Consider the following 19,350-nt stretch of genomic DNA (forward strand, 5'->3'; position numbering starts at 1 on the left):
TCAGTCTCTGTCCTCACCCTGGCCCTCAGGAAGGGCAGACACTATTCCTTCAGGAATCTGCTGAGAGATCCATGGGGCTCTCCCCTTCCTCTTCTCTTTCTGGGCTGCATCCCCCCAAGAATAAGCAACCAGGAATGGCCCCTCTCTTCCATTTTCAACATCCACATTATTCCCCCTCCACCAGTTCTTCAGCCTTATCCCACCTGTGCCCAAGTTCCCACTGCTGTATCCTTCCCTCTCCCCCAGCTCCCATTCCCCCAGTCCTGCACTAATGAGCAAAGGAGCAGAAGAAACCAGACGAGGCCCTTCTCAGCATCCTGGTTTTCATTTCAGAGGGGCTATGGAGGATCCACATCAAATGGGGTCAAGGGGAGGAGGTGCACGTGGTCCCGAGGCCAGCTCTTCTCCCCGCTCCCTCGGTGGCCACGATGGACCTTCCTGCCCCGGCCCGTGCAGCCCAGCTCCTCCAACACCCTCGGGACTCGCTGCAGGAGCCCAGGGGGGCCCTGTCCCCATCGGAGAGTGTGCAGCGCCAGGTGCCTCCAGGAGCTGCATCCTCCTGCGCCTCCTGCTGCTGCCGCTGGCGCCACCGCGCCACGAAGGGATGGAGGCGGCGGCGGGGGTGGAGGTTCCTCAGTCACTGCTGTCACTGGGAAGCTCCCTGGCTGCTCTGGGTCACAGCCCGAGTGCTCTGGCACTGCCCAGCGCTGGTGGTTGTAGTTACCCACGGCAGGAGAGTGATCCTGGTGACATCACAGGGTTCTTTCTGAGGAGCACACCCAGGAGCCCCCCTATCCACAGAGATTCTGTGGCACAAAACCCACCTGGCGGTGGGTTCCAGTGTTTGCCCAGATCCCTTCCAGGCACTCCCTGCTGGGGTGGGGCTGTGCCACTGTTACACTCCCAGAGTGACTGGGGCTGGCAGGGACCTCCAGAGGTCATCTGGTCCAAGTCCCTGCTGAAGAGTCTCTGCTGTAGGCCAGCAGTGATCAAAGTGCTTTGCGACTCCCTCATTTTTGAGGGACTCAATGACAGATCTCACAAAGGTCAAAGGCTGCATCCAGATTCCAGAGTTGGAAATTGAGACTTGGAGATTGAGTCCCACAGTTAGCACTTTCTCTTGCTTGCTGGCTCACAGTTGTCCTCCAAATTCTTGTGATATTCTGCACTGAAGTCTGGCCCTGACCTCCCACACTGCAGCAATTCCCTCAAACTGCTGGACAAACTCCCAGAGCAAGGTGTAGGTGCTCCCTCTTGATATTCAAGCCAAGGACTGGCTCTGCAGTTCTCAGAGTCTTTCCCTGCAGTGCAAATCCATTCCTGTAGCTTCCCCAAAGTTCTCCAGGCTGTCCAGGAGGCTGGATCTCCACCCCAACACCTACTAATGAACAGGCAGCACAAATCCCCTCCACGAGCACTGCCGAGCAGCAGGCAGCACACACCAAAGACACAGCCATAAAAATAAAAGCTTTTTATTTATTTTTTTATATACCATTACAGAAACATCTGAGTAACATTCTCAACAGGATGGGCAGCTCTGGGGCCCAAGGGACGAGCGCAGGCAGGCAGCTCCAGGGTCTGCCATGCCGTGCTCCTGAGCTGCTGCTCTTGGTGCATGATGTCCTTGCTCCTCGTCCTCAGCGAGGAGACCCAGCACTCCTGGTGTCAGGGTGTCACCTTCTTGTAGGTGATGTGCAAGTGCTGAGTCATGGGCTGCGTAGTGGTTGCCATTGAGACAGTTTGTTCGAGTTTCCCATCAGAATTGAGCCTGAATTTTCTGGTAATCTGAACCGGGGGAAGGAAAAGAAATAAGGAAATCAAGCAATGAGTGTCCATAAGCTGAATCCCTTACCTGTGCTTTCCTCCCTTTGCCATCCACCTGCCTGCTCTCAGTGCACCACCAAGGAAGCATATCCTCACTACAGAGGCAAATAAACAAGGGGTTTGCTCTCCTAAAGAAAGCAGCCCTCTCCACAATACCAGCCCATGGAACGAGGCACATTCACAGAATCACAGAATTAGCTAAACTGGAAAAGACCTTTGAGACCACCAAGTCCAGCCTATAACCTGACACCATCTTATTAACTAAACATGGCACTGAGTGCCACATCCAGGCCTTTCTTAAACACCTCCAGGGACAGTGACTCCCCCACCTCCCTGGGCAGCCCAACGCTCAGTCACCCTTGCTGTGAATAAGGAGAAAAGGCTCTGGGAGCTGGTTTCCTGACAACTCCTCTCATTCCACACCCTCCTTCATCAGCAAGGGCCTCCCAGACACTCACTAGGACCAATACTGGGCCCGAGCTTCCCACAGGTGCCAGATGAGTACAGACCTCCAGCCCCAGAGCTTCCTTCTTCCAGCCAAGGCCAGCCTTGGAGCCCTCAGCTACATCTGCTGCCTTTCTGTGCTTTGCCCCCTCCTCCTGGCAGTCTATCTGCCCACAGTTCAGGCAGTGACTCAGAGGACAGTCCCTTTTACTTCAATGTTGGCAATCCAGAGCTCTGCCTCCCTGCTGACATCCACAGTATCTAATGGCTTTAATTCTGCTACAGGAAGGAGACAATAAAGCTGTTCCTGGGAAAGAGGAAAGCCAACAACTGAAAACATGCATCCAAAGGCAGGGGAGTTGAGACTTCCCAAAGTTAGGACACTATCTGTGTAGGCAAATCAAATTTTTGTCTACATCTGCACAAACTTGTGCTCTCTGCTGTCTAAGGGTCAGTTTTAAAGCACACACAAACCAGGCTGTGAGAGCTTGTTCAGCCCTGCTGTCCCAGCTGCTGCTCAGCCACCACAGCTTCAGATGTGACAGTGGCACTTCCAGAGGTGACCTCAGGATGCCACACTGACTCCAGCAGTGTCACTGCACTCACAGCTGGCTGTACCCCTACCAGCTGTATCAACAAATCCCCACTACACACCCAAAAAGGTCAAACCCCCAAAAGCAGCCAAGCAAAGGTGGAGCTGACAGCAAGTGCCAGATGGGAAAAGAGCCCAGAGCAAGGTCTGAATGCTCTGAAAAGCAAGAGAGCAGAGCTGCAGGTGTTCCTGAAACATCCTCATGAGGCCCAATACTGACCATACCTTAAATGTGCAATCTCATACTGTAATCAATCCAGAAAACCAGCATTCATAACTAATCCCATTGCCATAAAAGAGTATTTAGCCAAGATTTTCCTCTTTGCTTCCCTAAGGACCTGCTACTGGCCATTCTGGAGACAGGATTCTGGGTTAGCTGCTCTGATCCAGCCTGCCAGTTTTTATCACAATGATCCCTCTGGGTCTCATAATGTACAAAATCTCTCCTGAAGGCTCTTACAGAAAGAATAAGCCAGGATGCTATGCAGTACACTTCCAAGAACCCCTGATGGCATTCTGTAATTAAAGCATGCTAAATAACATATCCTCTCAACTGGACTCCTCCTGGGGCAAGCAGTGCTGTGGGAATGGCTCACTCTGGGTGCACTCACCTGCTCTACATGGGGCTTCTTGGCAAAGGAGATCCTGGCTATGGAGTGAGAAGCTATAGACAGCTCTTGTCCATTCACCTCCCCTTCCTCCACCTCCACCAGACCTAGGGAAAAGCAAGGGCATACATATTATTAGGCTACAAAGGTTATTTAAGTATGTCACAATTATTATTTTGACCTTTCAGTACTTAAAAGGAGGCTTATAAAAAAGAGGAAGAGGGGCTTTTTACACATTCAGATAAGGACAGGACAAGGAAAAAGCTTTTAATCTGTAAGAGGAGAAATTTAGATTAGATATTAGGAAGAAATTCTTCCCTGTGAATTTCTTCCAGTGAGGCCCTGGCACAGAGTGCCCAGAAAAGCTGTGGCTGCCCCATCCCTGGAAATGTTCAAAGTCTGGTCAGACAGGGCTTGGAATACCCTGGTCTGGGGGAAGGTGTCCCTGGCCATGGCAGGGAGGTGGAATGAGATGGGCTTTAAGGGTCCTTCCCACCCAAACCACTCCATGCTCTATTAGGCTACTCTACAGACCAGTACTCCCTGAGGAGAATGGTTTAATTTGCCCTATTTATTTTTATTTATTGACAACTGCAGTTCCACACAACCTCAGACATGGAATGCTGCCCACAAAAATCCAGCTGGACTTACTCACACCGTGTGGGATGAGTGTCACAGCACAACTGGCACTCCTCCCTTCTCCACCTGTCCTTTTAGCTGCAAACTTAAGCATCCACTGGGGTTTAAACTGAGATGTGGTTCTCTCTCACCCAGACCCCACAAGGCAAGAAGCACCAAGGTGCTGCACCCACACACTGGGAGGCTCTCCTAGTTTAGGAACCACCGTGGGTCCAGCACCAAAGAGCAGCAATTCCAACAGGGAAAACTGATTAAATAAAACTGTGAGAGGTGCAAGAACTTTCTGAAAAAGTGATGAGATAGCCCAGCAGGGTAAGAACCTCTTCTTTTCCCCAGTGTGGGTATGGGAGTGTACCTGTGTTCTGGGCACTGATGAAGGCCACCTTGTTAGTGTCAGGCTTGAGGCGGATGAAGCCGCACTCCCGGTGCATGGGCTTCCTGGTGTCCGGGTGGAAGGCGTTGAACCTGAGACACAGAACACAAATGCTCACGTGTTTTGCACTCAAAAGACATTTTTTGTCCTGGTTTCCTCTTATTTAACCACATGAGTGCCTGCAGTACTCTTTGAAGAGTTAAAGACTGACAACACTTCACAGTTGAGATGTAAACCTGGAAAAATATGATTACTTTACACAGGCATAGCTATATCTTAGAGCTGCAGTTAAATCTTTAGGTTCAAGCTTTAGACTTTCCACGACCCCTGGGTCTCTCTAAGAACTAGCTCAGAAACCCCTCAGGATGTTTCACAGATGCTGAAGCCACATGTCTCAAAACCTTCCTTTTCTCAAATAAATATCTGGAATTACTGTATCATCTTATTTAGCTTTTACACATGAAAAAGTTTCTTCTGTATATTCCTTGCCATAGGAAGCAACAGAGCAGACATATTTCTCCCATCACCCCCTTCAAAAAGATAACAAATTCAGCTCAGACTTATTTATTCTTCAGACTCTTATTTATTTTTAAGAACTGTAGGTTTGGTCACCCATAACATGGGTGATTACATTTATCAAAGGAGAAACAAACTTAAATCAGGCAGCCTTCAGTGCTTGGAGCATTTAAGGCATACAGGGACTGTCTCCTAAGAGCCACTGCTCCAGGAGCCAGGAAAGCTCAGGGTGTCTGTCCTCCAGGACTGCTGCCTATTTTCCTGGTGCTTCCTACAGCTCAACAGCTCACAGCTCTGTAACTCCTTGGCACAAAGAAAAGGAGGGGCAATAACAAAAGGTGACTCAAATAAGGAACTGTTCACAAGCTGGGGAGGGAGGTGCAGCCAGAGCAAGACTGTCAGAGCTTTGTTTCTTTTGGAAATTGGACTAAAGCAGTCACAGGCTGAGCTGGCAGCTCCATCACACTCCAGGAACACAGGGCATTTCTCACACAGCACTTCCATCCTGTAATTCTTCTTTTCTTGGTTTTCAAAGCAACACACTTTCCAACCCACCCCTCCTGAAGGAACACTGGAGCACTACTGAGCAGTAGCCAACTTGTCACTTCCTCCCTCTGGATTTCTTTTGATTTTTCTTAGAACAACCACTTGAAGCCAAAGCAAGTAGTTAAGCTACCTGCCTCCTGTCCCACATGTTTGATAAGCACTAATTTTTCTCAGATTTTCAGAGTGGTGAAGACTGAGGACCACAGCTTAAAATGGAGAAAGCTTGTAGCCATGCCATAGCTCCTTCATTTATTTTAAGTGGGAATTTCACAAAGAATGTCAATTAATCACAAGTTTTTGTCAGAGATGACTCAGAGATGGGGCAACTGAAAGGTGTTTTAAAAACTTTTATTCCATTTTCAGTTTCATGTGAAGGGCGAGTCAATACAGATGTTATAAGTCATGCCATCTCAATCAGAAGCTAACTATTTCTTAATTACAATATATTACAAGCATTTCTTGGCCTACCAGCTTTTGCCACACTATGTTGCAAATGCCTTAAAGCTAATAATCTAAAATTACCCTTCATGGGCCATTGTAATTGGCATTTGTAACGCCAATTAATCACAAGTTTTCAAGGAAAATCTTATGTTGCAAATGCCTTAAAGCTAATCATCTAAAATTACCCTTCGTGGGCCATTGTAATTGGCATTTGTAATGCCAATTAATCACAAGTTTTCAAGGAAAATCAGACCATGCAGTCACATACCACAGCATAATCTCCTTTTTTAGGTGAAAATGTATGTACTTTGCCACTGGAAAAGAAGCCCAACTAACAAATCACCCTGGAGCCATGCCTGTTCCAATCCAGCAGCTGCTGCCAGCCCAGGCAGGCCCCCTGACTTACGAGAAGTTGAGCATGGGCTGTCCCACGTGAGAGATGTGCACTTCCTCCAGGTACTGGAAGGGCTTCATGGTGGGGAAGGTGCCATCTCCTGGTGGGTCTGAGAGCCAGGTGCCCAGCATCCAGGACAGGGGTTCCATCACAGGGTTCAGCTGGGGAGTCTCTGAGGAGGAAAAGAAAGAAGGAGGAATGAAAAGTGAAGGATGTGTGCACTGCAGGTTGCTGTGAGCTGCCTCCAGCTGGCTGGAGGTGAACATGAAACACCTCAGGGATGGTTCAACACCACAGCAATGCTGCTCTTCAGAGCAGTGCCAGCTCCAAGGGGGGAAATGGGGGACAATGAACAGTCATGGAAAGTGGGTCTGTTTCCAAACCAGCTCTCAGCCATACATAGGGCACTCTTGCAGGTGGTCCACTTCTGACTGCTCTCTGCAGCTTGATCTGAAAGAAAAGCCCCCTCCCATCTACGTGCAGGGAAGAAGATGACTGAAACCTCAGAATAATCATTAAATTATAATGAAACCTCTAACACTCTGGCTAATCTCTCTCAAGCACTGAGCACATACTGTTCCTGTTTGTTTCAGAGACTGAGGAAATGAGTCCTCGTTTCAAAAGAAAATCAGGCTGTGTACATATTCAAAGATCAAAGTTTGGCTATAATATTTTTAAGAGGTTGACAATAGCCTGAACTTGTGCAAAGAGACAAGCAAGGATCATTCAGAAGCTGTTCTACTAAGGCTCTGGACTAAGGCAAACATCTTAAAAATACTTGGGTGTCTGTAAGGCAAAGAGTAAACAGAAGAGAATGACACTTCCCTTTGTCACTGCAGTTATGAAAAAGCAACCAAGGTCTGTTTCACAAAGTTAAAACTTCTTTAACAAATCATTTTACAGAACCACTGAATAATCTGAGATGGAAGGAACCCACAAGGATCATCAAGTCCAACTCCTGGCCCTGCACAGGACCATCCTAAAGAGTCACACCATGTGCCTGGAAGTTTTGTACAAATGCTTCTTGAGCTCTGTCAGGCCTGGTGCTGTGGGAGAGTTTTGATAAACAGTTTTGCATTTTACTTTCAGAGGCTGTGACCCAAAAAAAATACATCAGGAAAATGGAGACAGACAATTTAAAACCATGTGAAGAGCAGAGCAGATCCATTACTAAGGTGTAAGTAGGAAAAGCAAAACATCACCCACAGGATGTTGGCAAAGATGGATTCCCACACAAACAGGATGCCTGCTACTCTCAGCAGTCTGTTATGCAGAGAAATATTACTGAAGTAAGCTCAAAGCATGTTCTCTTCCCCCTCATGGGATAAATATTTCATACTGGCAAGGTGGGCGCTGCAGGGGGGTGTTCACACCTAGTGAGATCAAGAATACAAGAACAAGCTGCCTGTCTGGCTGATCTGAAAGGCACAGACTCAACTGCAGGCAGAAATCACAACCTAAAAGAGTAAGGCTGTGGCCAAAATTTGCTTGACCAGTCTGAGTTTTGCTGTGCTCTTTATGAAATGTCAGGCTAAAAGACTGAGCAAGGAGGAAGGACAGCTCACAGCTGAAATGCCAAAGGAGAAGGAAGAGCAGCTTTCCTGGGTAAAAGAGGCCACTTGTGGTACTCATTCTCCCAGAGAGCAGGTTTGAGAAGCCAGCCCATGTCAGCAAAGTGCTGCTACTTTGCTTCATCCTGAAGTATTTTGCATGGGAAGCAACATGAGGGAACATGAGAGGTCACTAGGAAATCATGATAAAGGTCTACAGCATCAGAGCCAGGATCTGCAGAACACCCTGCCAGGTTGGAAAGGGGTTCCCACAACCTGTACAGCAGTGGCAGTGTACTGGGCAGGATTTCCTTGTACTCACCTTTTCAGTTCCATGAGGGGAGCACACAGTTCTGTGGATAAGGGCATACTGCTCCTCTCTCCAGCTGATGTTTGCCTTTCACTCTGCTGCATTTCTTTCCAAACTTTTTGCAAGCTCATCTCCCATGATGGAAGAGAGCTTTGGAAAAGCTGCAGGAGCCTTCAGCCTGGGCTGCTGCTGCCCTCTCCTGGGTCAGCATCCCAGGAGCAGGACAGCTTCTGTCACCACAGTGCTTTCATAGGGCACTTGCTTTTCTCCTGCTTGCACTTCAGGAAAAGCATCCAAACAACAGATGAAAGGAATGGCTGCAGCCATTCCCACTCTTTAGATTTGATTACAAACCAAGAGAAGCCAAGTGATCATTTCCAGCACCCCCAGCTTGACCCCACTGCCTTCTGTGCAGCACCCAGCCTGGCTGGAGGTGCCTGACCTGGTGAGCTGGTCTCACTTCCAAAGAGCTGGAATTCCAGCCAGCTCAGAAGTGAGGATGGAACTGTACATCCTGAAGTCTCTGGCACTTGGGCAAACAGCAGAGCCAAGTGATCATCATTACTTTTCTAAACTATCTAGATGGCAGCAAAGCTGAAGAGCTCTTTAGTTCTCATGTGGCTTGGAAAAGTCAAGAGCAGCAGAAGTGAATAAGGACCAGGGGCTCAGTGAAGTGCAGAGTGCAGACATCCTGATCTCATCCCATGCTCTTCTTACCTTCAATGTTGGTCTCTGGCTAGTGGAGTAAAAATTTTTTCTTTCCTGGCTGGAAGGCTGGGCTGGGAGAGTGGAAAAGCAAGAGGGAGCAGACAGGAGAGAGTCTGACTGAATCCACCAGAAGAAAGAAAAAAAAAAGCAGCTATTTGAAAAGCAATTTGCTTTTTTATGTCATGGTGGGGCAGGTAAATGCAAGACTATTGTAGCAACAAGAAGTTCCATGCTGAGCTGCTTTGTTTCAAATTTTAGGTTTATAGATACAGTCACTGATGAAGGAGCCTGTATATCCCTTTTGAAAGGTCTAAACTCCTAGCATATCATTTTTACAAAAACCCCACTAATGTGGCTTAAAAGGTAAGTGTAAGATAGTATCAAGAATACAAATGACATCTGAGAATTTGCAGCACAAGAGACCCTGGTCACCCTTCTACACACTTAAAGCTTCACACTCAGAGGGGGTCCTCTTAAATGCAGATTCTCTGGCATTCATATGCACAGTTCCTCTTTTGCCTACTAACAGGGAAGCTCTCTCTCATCCTCTTTCTTAACAAGGACATTCCTCTTCTACACTTTCTGGAAGCCATTAGGGACCCAGCATCTCCAAGATCCCATTCCTCTCCTGCCTGGTGAAGTGGAAGCTGTCCCTGCCCATGGCAGGGGGCTGGAACAAGAGGAGCTTTAAGGTCCCTTCAACCCAAACCATCCTGTGGTTCTACAAAATCTCACTGAAATGAGCCATGACACTCATGAGTTGTAACACACCTATAAGCAACCTGATCAGGTTGATTTCTTTCCCTCAGGAAGTCACTCAGGCCACAACCCCCATGCCCAGGCCCTGAGCACACAGCTCAGTTCCATTTCACCACCTGACCCTGCTCCACCCCTCCAAACTCACCCCTCCAAACTCACAGGCACACTGTTCCTACATCTTTTCCATTCCCAGAGAGTTGACAAGCCAGATCCCACCCTGCACTGGAACTGGCTGTCCAGGCTTTGCCCCAGGAGATCCTGAGCTCTCCCTGCTGGGAGACAAACCAGAGCAGCTGGGCAGCCCCCTCAGGCCACCAGTGTGGCTTTCCAGTGGGATCCCTGGCACAGAGAGCTAAGCTGGCACCAGTTCCTACACAGCTTTATCAGTAAAGCCACAGGGAGGGGCCAGCTGGCTGCTAACAAGGCAGCTAACCCATTTCCTTGGGCTGGGGAACACTTTCTGCAGAAAACTTGAGGGAAAAAACCATACAAACAACAACAACCACCACACCCAAAAAACGCCCAAAAAAACCCCTCAAACCCCCTCAAAAACCCAAAAAAAAACCACCAAAAAAAACCCCCAAACAAAATCCTTGAGTCTTCAAAGTGTGGGGTCTGCAGCATCAACTGGGCAGTTCCCTAAAATTCTTCAGCACAGTTGCTAATTGGTTCTAAAAGAAAGCATTAAACACCTTTGCCTTGTCCCAGTCCCTGTTTGTGAGGTGATCATCCTCATCCTGGAACAGGCCACTGTTATTTCTAAACTGCTTTTTGCCATTTATATATTTGAAAAAAAAATTATTTTTCTCAGCAGTTTTGGCAGCTTCAACTCTAATTGAGCTTTGCCTGTAAGAATTTTCTTACAGTGGGGAGCACTGTATGTTCTTCCCACATCACCTGACCTTGCTTGTACTGGGCATCTTCCATCATTCCATCTTATTTCCAAGAGACATCAGCCAAGCCAGCCTTCTGCCTCACCTGCTTGACTTCTGACATTTAGGAATTGCTGTTCCTATGCCCTTAGGAGATGATGTTTAAAAGTGACCAGGACTGATAGACCCCAGCACCTGCAAAAACATTTCCCAGGGGACCTTACTCACTAATTCCCTGAGCAGCCTGAGGTCTGCTCTCCTCATGGCCAGAGCTGAGGTTTTCCAGGCACTTTTCCTCCTGTCACCAAGATTTTAAACTCGATGGCTCCGTGGTCGCTGTGGCCAAGTTGGCCCCAATGTTCACTCTGCTCATGAGATCCTCTCTGAAAACAAGCAGGAGATCAAGATCAAGATCAAGCTCCCTGAGGACCTGTTCCATAAAGTTGTCAAGTAGGTGTTTTAGGAGCCTTCTGGCCCGGGCTGTACCAGCTGTGAGATGCTCCCACTTAATTCCTGGCAGGCTGAAGTCCCCTGAGGCAGGTGACTTGGAATCATCCCTTAATTCCACAAGGAATAATTTGTCAGTGTCATCATCCTGGCTGGGAGGTCCAGAGTAGACTCCCACAGTGAAAAATGGCATTATTTGTTTGCCCCTTGGTTCCTATCCAAAGGCTCTCAGCTGTGCCATTGCCAATTGTGAGCTCCACACACTCCAACCCTTCTGTTACACACAGTGCCACCCTCTGCCCCTCCTGAGGAGCCTGGAACTGTCCCTCAGGGCACTCCAGTCACAGGGAGAATTCCCACCAGGTCCCACTTATGCCAGTGATGCCAGCTCTCTGGGACTGGGCCAAAGCCTCCAGCTCCTCACTGCTCCCTCCTGCTGGGCACTAATGCAGAGACACTTCTGGTGTGGTGCACTGTGACCAGCACCTGCTGGAGCAGATTGAGGGATCCCATTAGTGCTCCCTTCCTCAAGTTAGGCACTCCAGCCCATTGCTCCTCCCTCTGGTTTTGTCTCTTTCCCCTTTCCAAGCTAGTTTAAGGTCCTATCAACAAGCACTCCCAGTTCCTGTGCTAGAACTTGTTCTCCCCCAAGAAAGATGAGTCCCACCAGGTACCAGCAGATCAGCTATTGAACAGATCATCCCATCTCTGCTCCAAATGTGGTTATATTCACAAATGTTCATGCTATAGACTCAGTAATTCATTTCATAGCCAAGTACCAAGGTGGTAATGCTCCAGTGCCTGTAGTCATTGCCAGAGTTCTGCTTTACAAAAGACAGAGAAAATATTTTTTTAATTCTACTCATTATGAGTAACCAAACACCCTACCTGAGCTCAGCCTGAATTTCTCTCAAGTTTTCCTTAGTTTGCTGTTTCATTGCCTCCTAGCTGCAAGCTGGGTTTTGTTGTGAGTCACTGCCAACTCATTGCAAAATTAAATGCTTAATGCACAAAGTCCGTAGACTATTAGGCAAAAAAACCAAAACCAAACCTGGAAAGAACAAGACCATCCCACTGAAAAAAAAAATCAAACCAACAGCAGTGCAAAAAGTCTTGTTTCCTCCCTTCCAACTACCTTTCTCTCCAAGGGGGAGGTCAAAGAGCCACCTCCTTCAACCAAGTCCCAAAGCTGGCGTGCCTGCACACTGTGCTCCCATGCTGAGCACAAAACAGTTCACCTCCCTCCCAAGTGTTCAGGCCATGGTGAAATCTCTCAAGATACCTTCTGCCATGGATTCAGCCCCTATGCACACATAACTCACTCTCAGTTTACTTTACAGCTCTCTTGCTCTTTGCAATGCCTACCCTATGGACCAGTTTTCTACCCCGGCCATTCCCACCTCAGACAGGGCACAAAAAAAATAAAAATCACAAGCAGCACCTGCTGTCTCAGAATAAAAGCAGTTTTCTTCCCAAATCTAGCTCCAAGTTAACGTGCAACTGCCAGGCTAGCAGTGGAGGCAATTTTCCTGACAGCACATCTCTGTGACCCATCAGACACATTTCAGTTTCAAGCTGAACTAGAACCAGAATGTTGCTGGTCCAGTCCCTCTCACACAGGTGAAAGCACAGCACCTCCAACCATGCACAGCCCCACTTCTCAGTGCCAGTCAGGAACAGGACTTTCTTTTTTCTGTTTTTCTGCTTTTCCTTTTCTGCAACATGAAGGAAATCTGTTGCACCACGATGGGCAACACCACTCCAGGCCCCACAGACCAGGCCTCAGGACTCCAGCTCAGCACAAAACCACACCTTAAGTGCTCTGTCCTTCTGCTCGCCCAAAGTTTGCCAACTATGCTTCATTTGCATGTACAACGTACTGTAAATGACCCCATTTCCACACTGGCGTTGCACAGGTACTCAAAGACAAATCCAAGCCAGATTTCCCATGGATTCCTAGCAGAGTTCTAACCGTTTTTCACATGAACTCATTTTGCAAACTCTCCTGCCTTTAATATGACCTTCATGAAAACAAACATGCAGCATGGAAGAGGCCCCCATACCCCCAAGCAGCTGAATTCTAAGAGCTTTACCTCTCTGATGAACACAGAAACTCGAATCCCATGGAATCCTACCTGTGTCTGCTCCATGCCCAGCCATATTTGCAGATATTTTGCTGTTTGCTCTACCTGCAGCCCCCCCAGGCCCCAGAAAGAGCTCTGCGCAGGGTGCTAAGATGGCTATGAGGGAAGTGAGCTCATGTTTGGGTAGGACACTGATCCTGCTGCCTGCTGGGAGATGTAGTTTGACAACCAGACCAAACTGGAGCACGGCAAGAGGGGGAAGTGTTGTGGAAGGAGCTGCTGGGACCTCCTGTCTGAGCGAGCACAGCTGACACAGCAGAGCTGTGAAACCTTCCTGCAGAAGAAGATGCTCAGACAGTGCCTGGGTAGCAGAAGACAGTGCTGTTAGGACATCTATGGCTTCTCCAGGACACATGGTTGCTTGCTAGCTCTCCCTCATTTCTGCCAGTGCATCCAGAAGCCACATCTCACCCTGTCCTGCCTGGTACACCGTGCCTAACCATGCTCATCTGCCAGCAGCGTTCCTCAGCCTTTGGTCCATGGACCTCATGAAGCAGAAGGAAATATTTTCCTACCAAACAAACACCTAAATTCAAAGTTTAGATGGAAAAGGCCACCATGGCAGCGGACAGTGCTGTTAGGACATCTATGACTTCTCCAGGACACATCTCTGGTTGCTTGCTAGCTCTCCCTCATTTCTCCCAGTGCATCCAGAAGCCACATCTCACCCTGTCCTGCCTGGTACACCGTGCCTAACCATGCTCATCTGCCAGCAGCGTTCCTCAGCCTTTGGTCCATGGACCTCATGAAGCAGAAGGAAATATTTTCCTACCAAACAAACACCTAAATTCAAAGTTTAGATGGAAAAGGCCACCATGGCAGCTGTGCAGTGGTGAAGACAGCCTGGGGATTCTCCTAAACCAGTCGATGCCCCTGGTAAAACAGGTTGGGAAACACCCCTCAAGCACACAGTGACAGCTGGATTTGGGAGCCACTTGGCCAGCCTGAGTCCCCCAGCATCAGCGTGGCTGGCAGGCTGGGCTGTGCAGCAGCCCTGCAGAAACCTGCTCTTCCCAGCCTGCTGCAGCTTGGATACAGCCAGCAGAATTCATTTGTCTCATTAGAGGAAAGTGTGTGAGAACCAGCACCGAAATGAGGTCCTGCTGAGTGGGCGTGGACCTCAGTTCGTGTTTGTGCTCAGGATTTTGTGGAAACAGCTGAACGTGAGGGATGCAGACAGGTAACAACCTGCACAGTCCAGTCAGGCACTTACACTCAAGGAACTGCATTTAGCAGGAAAAAATATGCAGGCTCAGGTTCACAGCTAAAACCATCACCTCAACCACACATCAGATGAGCTGGGACAGCTGAGACAGGGCTGCTAACAAAGACTATTATTAACCTAATGTGTTGCCTGACTGTATTTTTATGAATATGAAAAGCCTTTCTCAACTCAGCTTTGTATTACAGTAAAACTCGGTGTCTGGGCATGAACCAGACTCACCTGGCTGCACTTCATCAGCTGTTTTCACTGCCATAAACTAGTACTACAAGCACACAAAAAAAGAGCCCAAAACAGAAGAGCACCAAGATGAAGCTCAAAAAAAAAAAAAAATCCACCAACCAACCCTTTAAAAAAAGTTCCCAGCCAAAGGGTTCCATATAAACTCCCCATCATGCCAAGCTACAATTGTCAAAATGGTTCATTTTCACACAATGATCTCCAGTTTTGTTGATGAAAGATGGCAGAATGGGTCATTAATTGGTCAATTCATTAAGGAAAGTTACGTTTTCCCTTATAAAATAGACTATGTAACTCCTTTGTTAAGAATATCTTTTACAAGAACATAAAATTTTCACTTCTGAAAGACATATCTATAAAAATACTAATCTTGGGAAAAAGGAGAAAAACCACAGTGCTTACCAGAATAAAAAAAATATCCTTAAAGTTACTCTTTCTGCAATTAGTATCTCAGTGAAGGTATTCCAACAAAGGCAGACACTTTTTAAATATATGTATAAATAAATATTTCACATACATACATAAATATATGTATATATATGAATGACAACTATGGAACCCTAAAATGGTATTTAGTTATTTTCATTAGTTTGATACCTAAACAATACAAAAACACAGACCAGAAGGTACAACAAGAAGATGCTGATTTCCCAGGGGAAAACTTTTCCCAACTCTACCCAAACAAAAGTGTGAGCTTTCCCATACTTTGAAAAATTAGATACATATGGGAAAAGCAGTGCTGGGTGTTGACCTTCATGAATTTTAGAGTCTACTTTCCTCTTCCAGTGAGGAAGCTGGCCATGCTGCAACAGCCTGGAGAATGTGCCTAAGTCAGCATCACTTTTCTGACTGCCCAACAGCTCCAGAAGAAGCCATGGAGGGTTTCTCCTAAAGGAAAGGTGAGAATAAGCCATTGGGGACACCCAACCCTCCAAGGGTGACAACTTCTCCAAGCAAGCCCCACATCACAAATCCTTCCCAAGGCAACGCAATGTTTTCTCAGCAGCCACACACACCCCACCATTAGATGGTCCTGAACTCCTGCTCTGAAATGCTCCTTGCAACCATGGTCACTGTGTACACATTGTTCATTAAAAGACACTTTTTTAAACAAGAAGGGTTATGGCCCAATTTGACTTCGAGGTAACAAACTTTTTGCATGACCTGATCCCTCTCTGAGTTCCCCCAGGCTTTCAGGTGCTTAATTATTATTTTTGTCATTGATAGAAAAGCATCTTCCATCACTCCCTGCTTCATAAAGTTTCCTGACTTCTTCTGCCTTCCAAGGGAGGAAAGGATCAAAGCAAAGACAGACATTTGCTCACAAATCATGACCTCTATGTGCATCATGACATTGCCATATCTGACACCTCCCACCTCACTTATATTTCCTGTATGCTCAGTACTGAGTGCAGTATATGAAATCCAATACCAAAAGTGTTTCTTGTGCCACTGAGGACAGTAACAGCTTTCCCAGATACCTGCTGCTAGGACAGCTCATTGACACACCACAAAAAAAATCACGGGCACGTGCCAAAGGAAGAAGGAAAATCCTAGCAGGAGCCACTTCATCACAACCAAGTCAAAATAATCCAGAAAGAAAAGAAAATAAATTCATCAAGAGAGTCGCCTGCAACACCACAACCTAAATTCTGATTCCACATCTTGGGAAGGTTAGGGATGTAAGAATTAACTTGTGTGCCCACTGAGTGAATTCTTCAATCTGCATCCATTGGTCTTACACAAGCTGCCACTTCTCCTTCCCTGAGTGTCCCTTTCTCATCCCTTTTCCCCATCACACCTACACACAGGGAACTCCACCTCAGAGCAGCACCCCTGGGCATACTGACCACAGTCCTGGGATATCAGGCTGTTCAAGTAAGGGAAACTGTTCCTCTTCATCTCGTTCAGCTTCTCCTTCAGCTTCCTGACTTGGCTGTCGGAGCGGCTGATCCTCTGCCTCAGGAGCTTCAGCTCTCCGTTCTTCTTCTCCACCTGCTCCCGCAGGCAGCACACCTGGCTCTTGCTCTGCCGCGAGGAGAAGCAGTACGAGTGCAAGGAGTCGATGAGCTTGCAGGCCCCCGAGGCCGACATGATCACCTCGTTGATGGACATGGGGTTGGCGTCCGTGTCGCCCTTGCGGCCCAGCACGGCCTCGGCGGCGGGCCGCGGGGTCAGGTCAGCGGGGGACGCCGACAGACCCGGGCACGGCTTCTGGGGGGTGGCCGTGAGGGACGACGTCGGGGCCGCCTCCGCCGCGGCCTTGTCGTGCCCCGGGAGCTGGCTGCTGCAGCTTGGCTCCACGTCTCTCTTTGGCCTTTTCCTTTCCAGCTGCTCCTTGGGGAGGGACGGCCTCTCCCGGGCGTGCTTGGAGGAGAAGCTGTACGAGTGGAGGGAGCCGATGAACTTGCAAGCGCCCGAGGCAGGGGGGGTGAAGTCGTCCACGGACACGCCGCTCCTGTCTGCCACCCAGCTCCCCGCCCAGCTGCCCCTGGCACAGTCCTTGCCAGGAGACCTCTCGGGCTTTACCTGCGCTCCCAAGTGATCCCCTAACGTCCTCCTCCGCGGGCCGTCCAGCTGGCTGTGGAGGGCCTGCTCCTCCTTGGACATCGAGCCCAGTTCCTCTTTCAGAGTGGCCTCCTCCATCTCTTTTGTCCCTTGCATCACCATGAAGTCCTGGGCAGGAGATGGGGCCCTGTGTGCTACCTCACCTCCTCCTTCCTGCGGGGCCTCCCCATCCTGCACCAGCACCTGCCTGGCTATTTTCCTGCGGCTCCTGACATAATCCAGCTTGCCGTGCTTCTTCTCCACGAGCTGGAAGATGGTGGGGACAGCAGTGGGCTTCAGCAAGCGGTGATGGTCTTCCAGCCGCTTGAAGAAACTGTCTTTGGTGAAGTGCTCGCTGCAAAGGAAGGAGTACTTGGTGGGGGTCCAGTTGTCTCTCTGAACGGCTTTCAGCCACTGAATCAAGCGCTTCGAATCCTTCAGAGGGAATCTGAAAAGGGAAGACAGAAAAGCCACTGAAAAATGAGCTACGTTTTGGAAATCGGGAGGGTTGGTACTTTCAGAATTACAGAATTACAGAATCATGGAACTGTTGAGGTTGGAAAAGACCTTTAAGGCGACCAAGTCCAAGGCGATGGCTAAGTTTAGGAGATTTTGGGGAAAGTTGTCAGAGAAAAGCTAAAAAAACAAAGAAAATGAGCTACGTTTTGGAAATCAGGAGGGTTGGTACTTTAAGAATTACAGAATCACGGAACTGTTGAGGTTGGAAAAGACCTTGAAGGCGACCAAGACCAAGGCGATGGCTAAGTTTAGGAGATTTTGGGGAAAGTTGTGTTTTGGTAAGTTACACTCGTTTACGAATTAAATTACACTCATTTACGAATTAAATTAAACTCATTTAAGAATTCATTCACTTTAGGCTGAAATATCTGATATTCATTCACTGCGTCAACAGCTCCACTTCACAACAAGCGTACGACTAAAAGGTGTTGTTTCCATTCCCATCAGCAACCGATGCATTATTCCTCTCGCCAGCCCCACGAGGAACAGCCAGCCCACACGGAAGGGGGACGTGAGCAGCACCAGGACAGCCAGCCCGGCCAGCACGCTGCCCAGCGTAACCCGGCTGCTGCTTAACAACATTTCACGAGGTGTAGAAACGCCTGCAGCCCCAGAGCAGGGGAAGCAGGCTCCGTTCCCAGCGGGACCTTTCCCGGGGCAGCATCCCCAGCGCGGCATGAGGCGGGGGCACAGCCCGGGCTGACAGGCCGGGGAGGGCCGGGCCCCGCGGCGAGGGGCGCTCCCGCTGCCCGGCCGGCGCTGCAGGAGCCGGCAGCCCCGAGCCGCTCTCCCCTGAGGGAAACAAAGGGCAGCCGCTGCCGTGGGGGCCCGGCGAGGGGAGCGGGACCGGGGCGCGGGCGGCCCGGCCGCGGCACTTGCGGCGGGCCGGGCGGGCCGCCCTTACCTGTGGAAGCGCCGCCGCCCTCGGCCGGCCGGGCCCGCCCCGGCCCCCGCCCCGGCCCCGGCCCCGCCGCGCCGCCGTACGGCAAGATGGCGGAGCCGGGTCACCCCGGCGCCCCTCGCCGGTGGGGAAGGGGTTTCTGTACGGCACAACATGGCGGCCGCCACATGGCCGCCGCCATTTTGGCCGGGGTGCAGCTGTACGGCGCGGGGCCGGTGGGGAAAGGGGGGTTCGCTCGCGGCGCCCCTCGCTTGCCTCGTCGGCGCAGCTGGGCGCCCGCCTCCCGACGAGCCGCTGGGTCCGTGGCAGCCGAGCCCCGAAAGGCGTCTCCGAGTGGGGCGGGCATGGTGGAAGGGGTTACTCTCACGGGGAACAGAGGGGCGGGGCTGGGCCGGCTCCGTACAGCACCATGGCGGCGCCCGTGTATCGCATTATTCCGAGGTATACGTGTCACGGGACGCGCCCATCGGCGCTCTGCGCAAGGAGCGGAGTGTTCACACTCCGCGCCGCCCTCTAGCCCGGGCTCCGGCCTCGCCGCCGGCCCGCCGCGGCCCCGCGCTCCGCTTTGCCTCCCCGTACGGCAACATGGCAGCTCCCTGTCCGCGGACAGCGGCGCGTGGCGCCGAGCTGTGACGGAACCACCGACAACCAATCGGCGCCGGGGCCGGCGGCAAGCGGCGCTCCCATTGGCCGGGAGCGGCGCGTCGCGCCAGCACCGCGCAGGGCCGCGCCGGGCGTGCGAGTCGGCGGCGGC

General features: G+C 49.9%; 1 protein-coding gene across 2 annotated transcripts; it reads right to left on the reverse strand.

The window, feature by feature from the left end:
* Positions 1 to 1,456: 1,456 nt before the first annotated feature.
* THAP4 (THAP domain containing 4) lies at positions 1,457 to 18,089 on the reverse strand. 2 transcript variants are annotated; one of them, XM_039727885.1, is made up of 6 exons: positions 18,049 to 18,089; positions 16,480 to 17,624; positions 6,390 to 6,549; positions 4,463 to 4,572; positions 3,472 to 3,575; positions 1,470 to 1,785 (listed from the first exon to the last, which is right to left on the reverse strand). In XM_039727885.1, the coding sequence occupies exons 1-6, from the start codon at positions 18,072 to 18,074 to the stop codon at positions 1,666 to 1,668; spliced, it is 1,665 nt and encodes a 554-aa protein (XP_039583819.1). In that variant the 5' UTR covers positions 18,075 to 18,089; the 3' UTR covers positions 1,470 to 1,665. The 2 variants fall into 2 exon arrangements, with proteins under 2 accessions (XP_039583820.1, XP_039583819.1); XM_039727886.1 differs by lacking the exons at positions 16,480 to 17,624; positions 18,049 to 18,089 and adding an exon at positions 13,159 to 13,458 and having other exon boundaries at positions 1,457 to 1,785.
* Positions 18,090 to 19,350: the final 1,261 nt, after the last annotated feature.

The sequence above is a fragment of the Passer montanus genome, unplaced genomic scaffold (assembly GCF_014805655.1).
Source record: "Passer montanus isolate IOZ18808 unplaced genomic scaffold, ASM1480565v1 scaffold63, whole genome shotgun sequence".
Taxonomy (NCBI): domain Eukaryota; kingdom Metazoa; phylum Chordata; class Aves; order Passeriformes; family Passeridae; genus Passer; species Passer montanus.

Excerpts from the sequence above, each read along its gene's own strand:
- THAP4 (XM_039727885.1), bottom strand. The coding sequence starts at position 18,074 with ATGAATATCAGATATTTCAGCCTAAA. Across the intron at positions 4,573-6,389 it reads CAGCCCATGCTCAACTTCTC|GTTCAACGCCTTCCACCCGG; the intron begins GTAAGTCAGGGG and ends TCTGTGTCTCAG. Across the intron at positions 3,576-4,462 it reads CATCAGTGCCCAGAACACAG|GTCTGGTGGAGGTGGAGGAA; the intron begins GTACACTCCCAT and ends GCTTTTCCCTAG.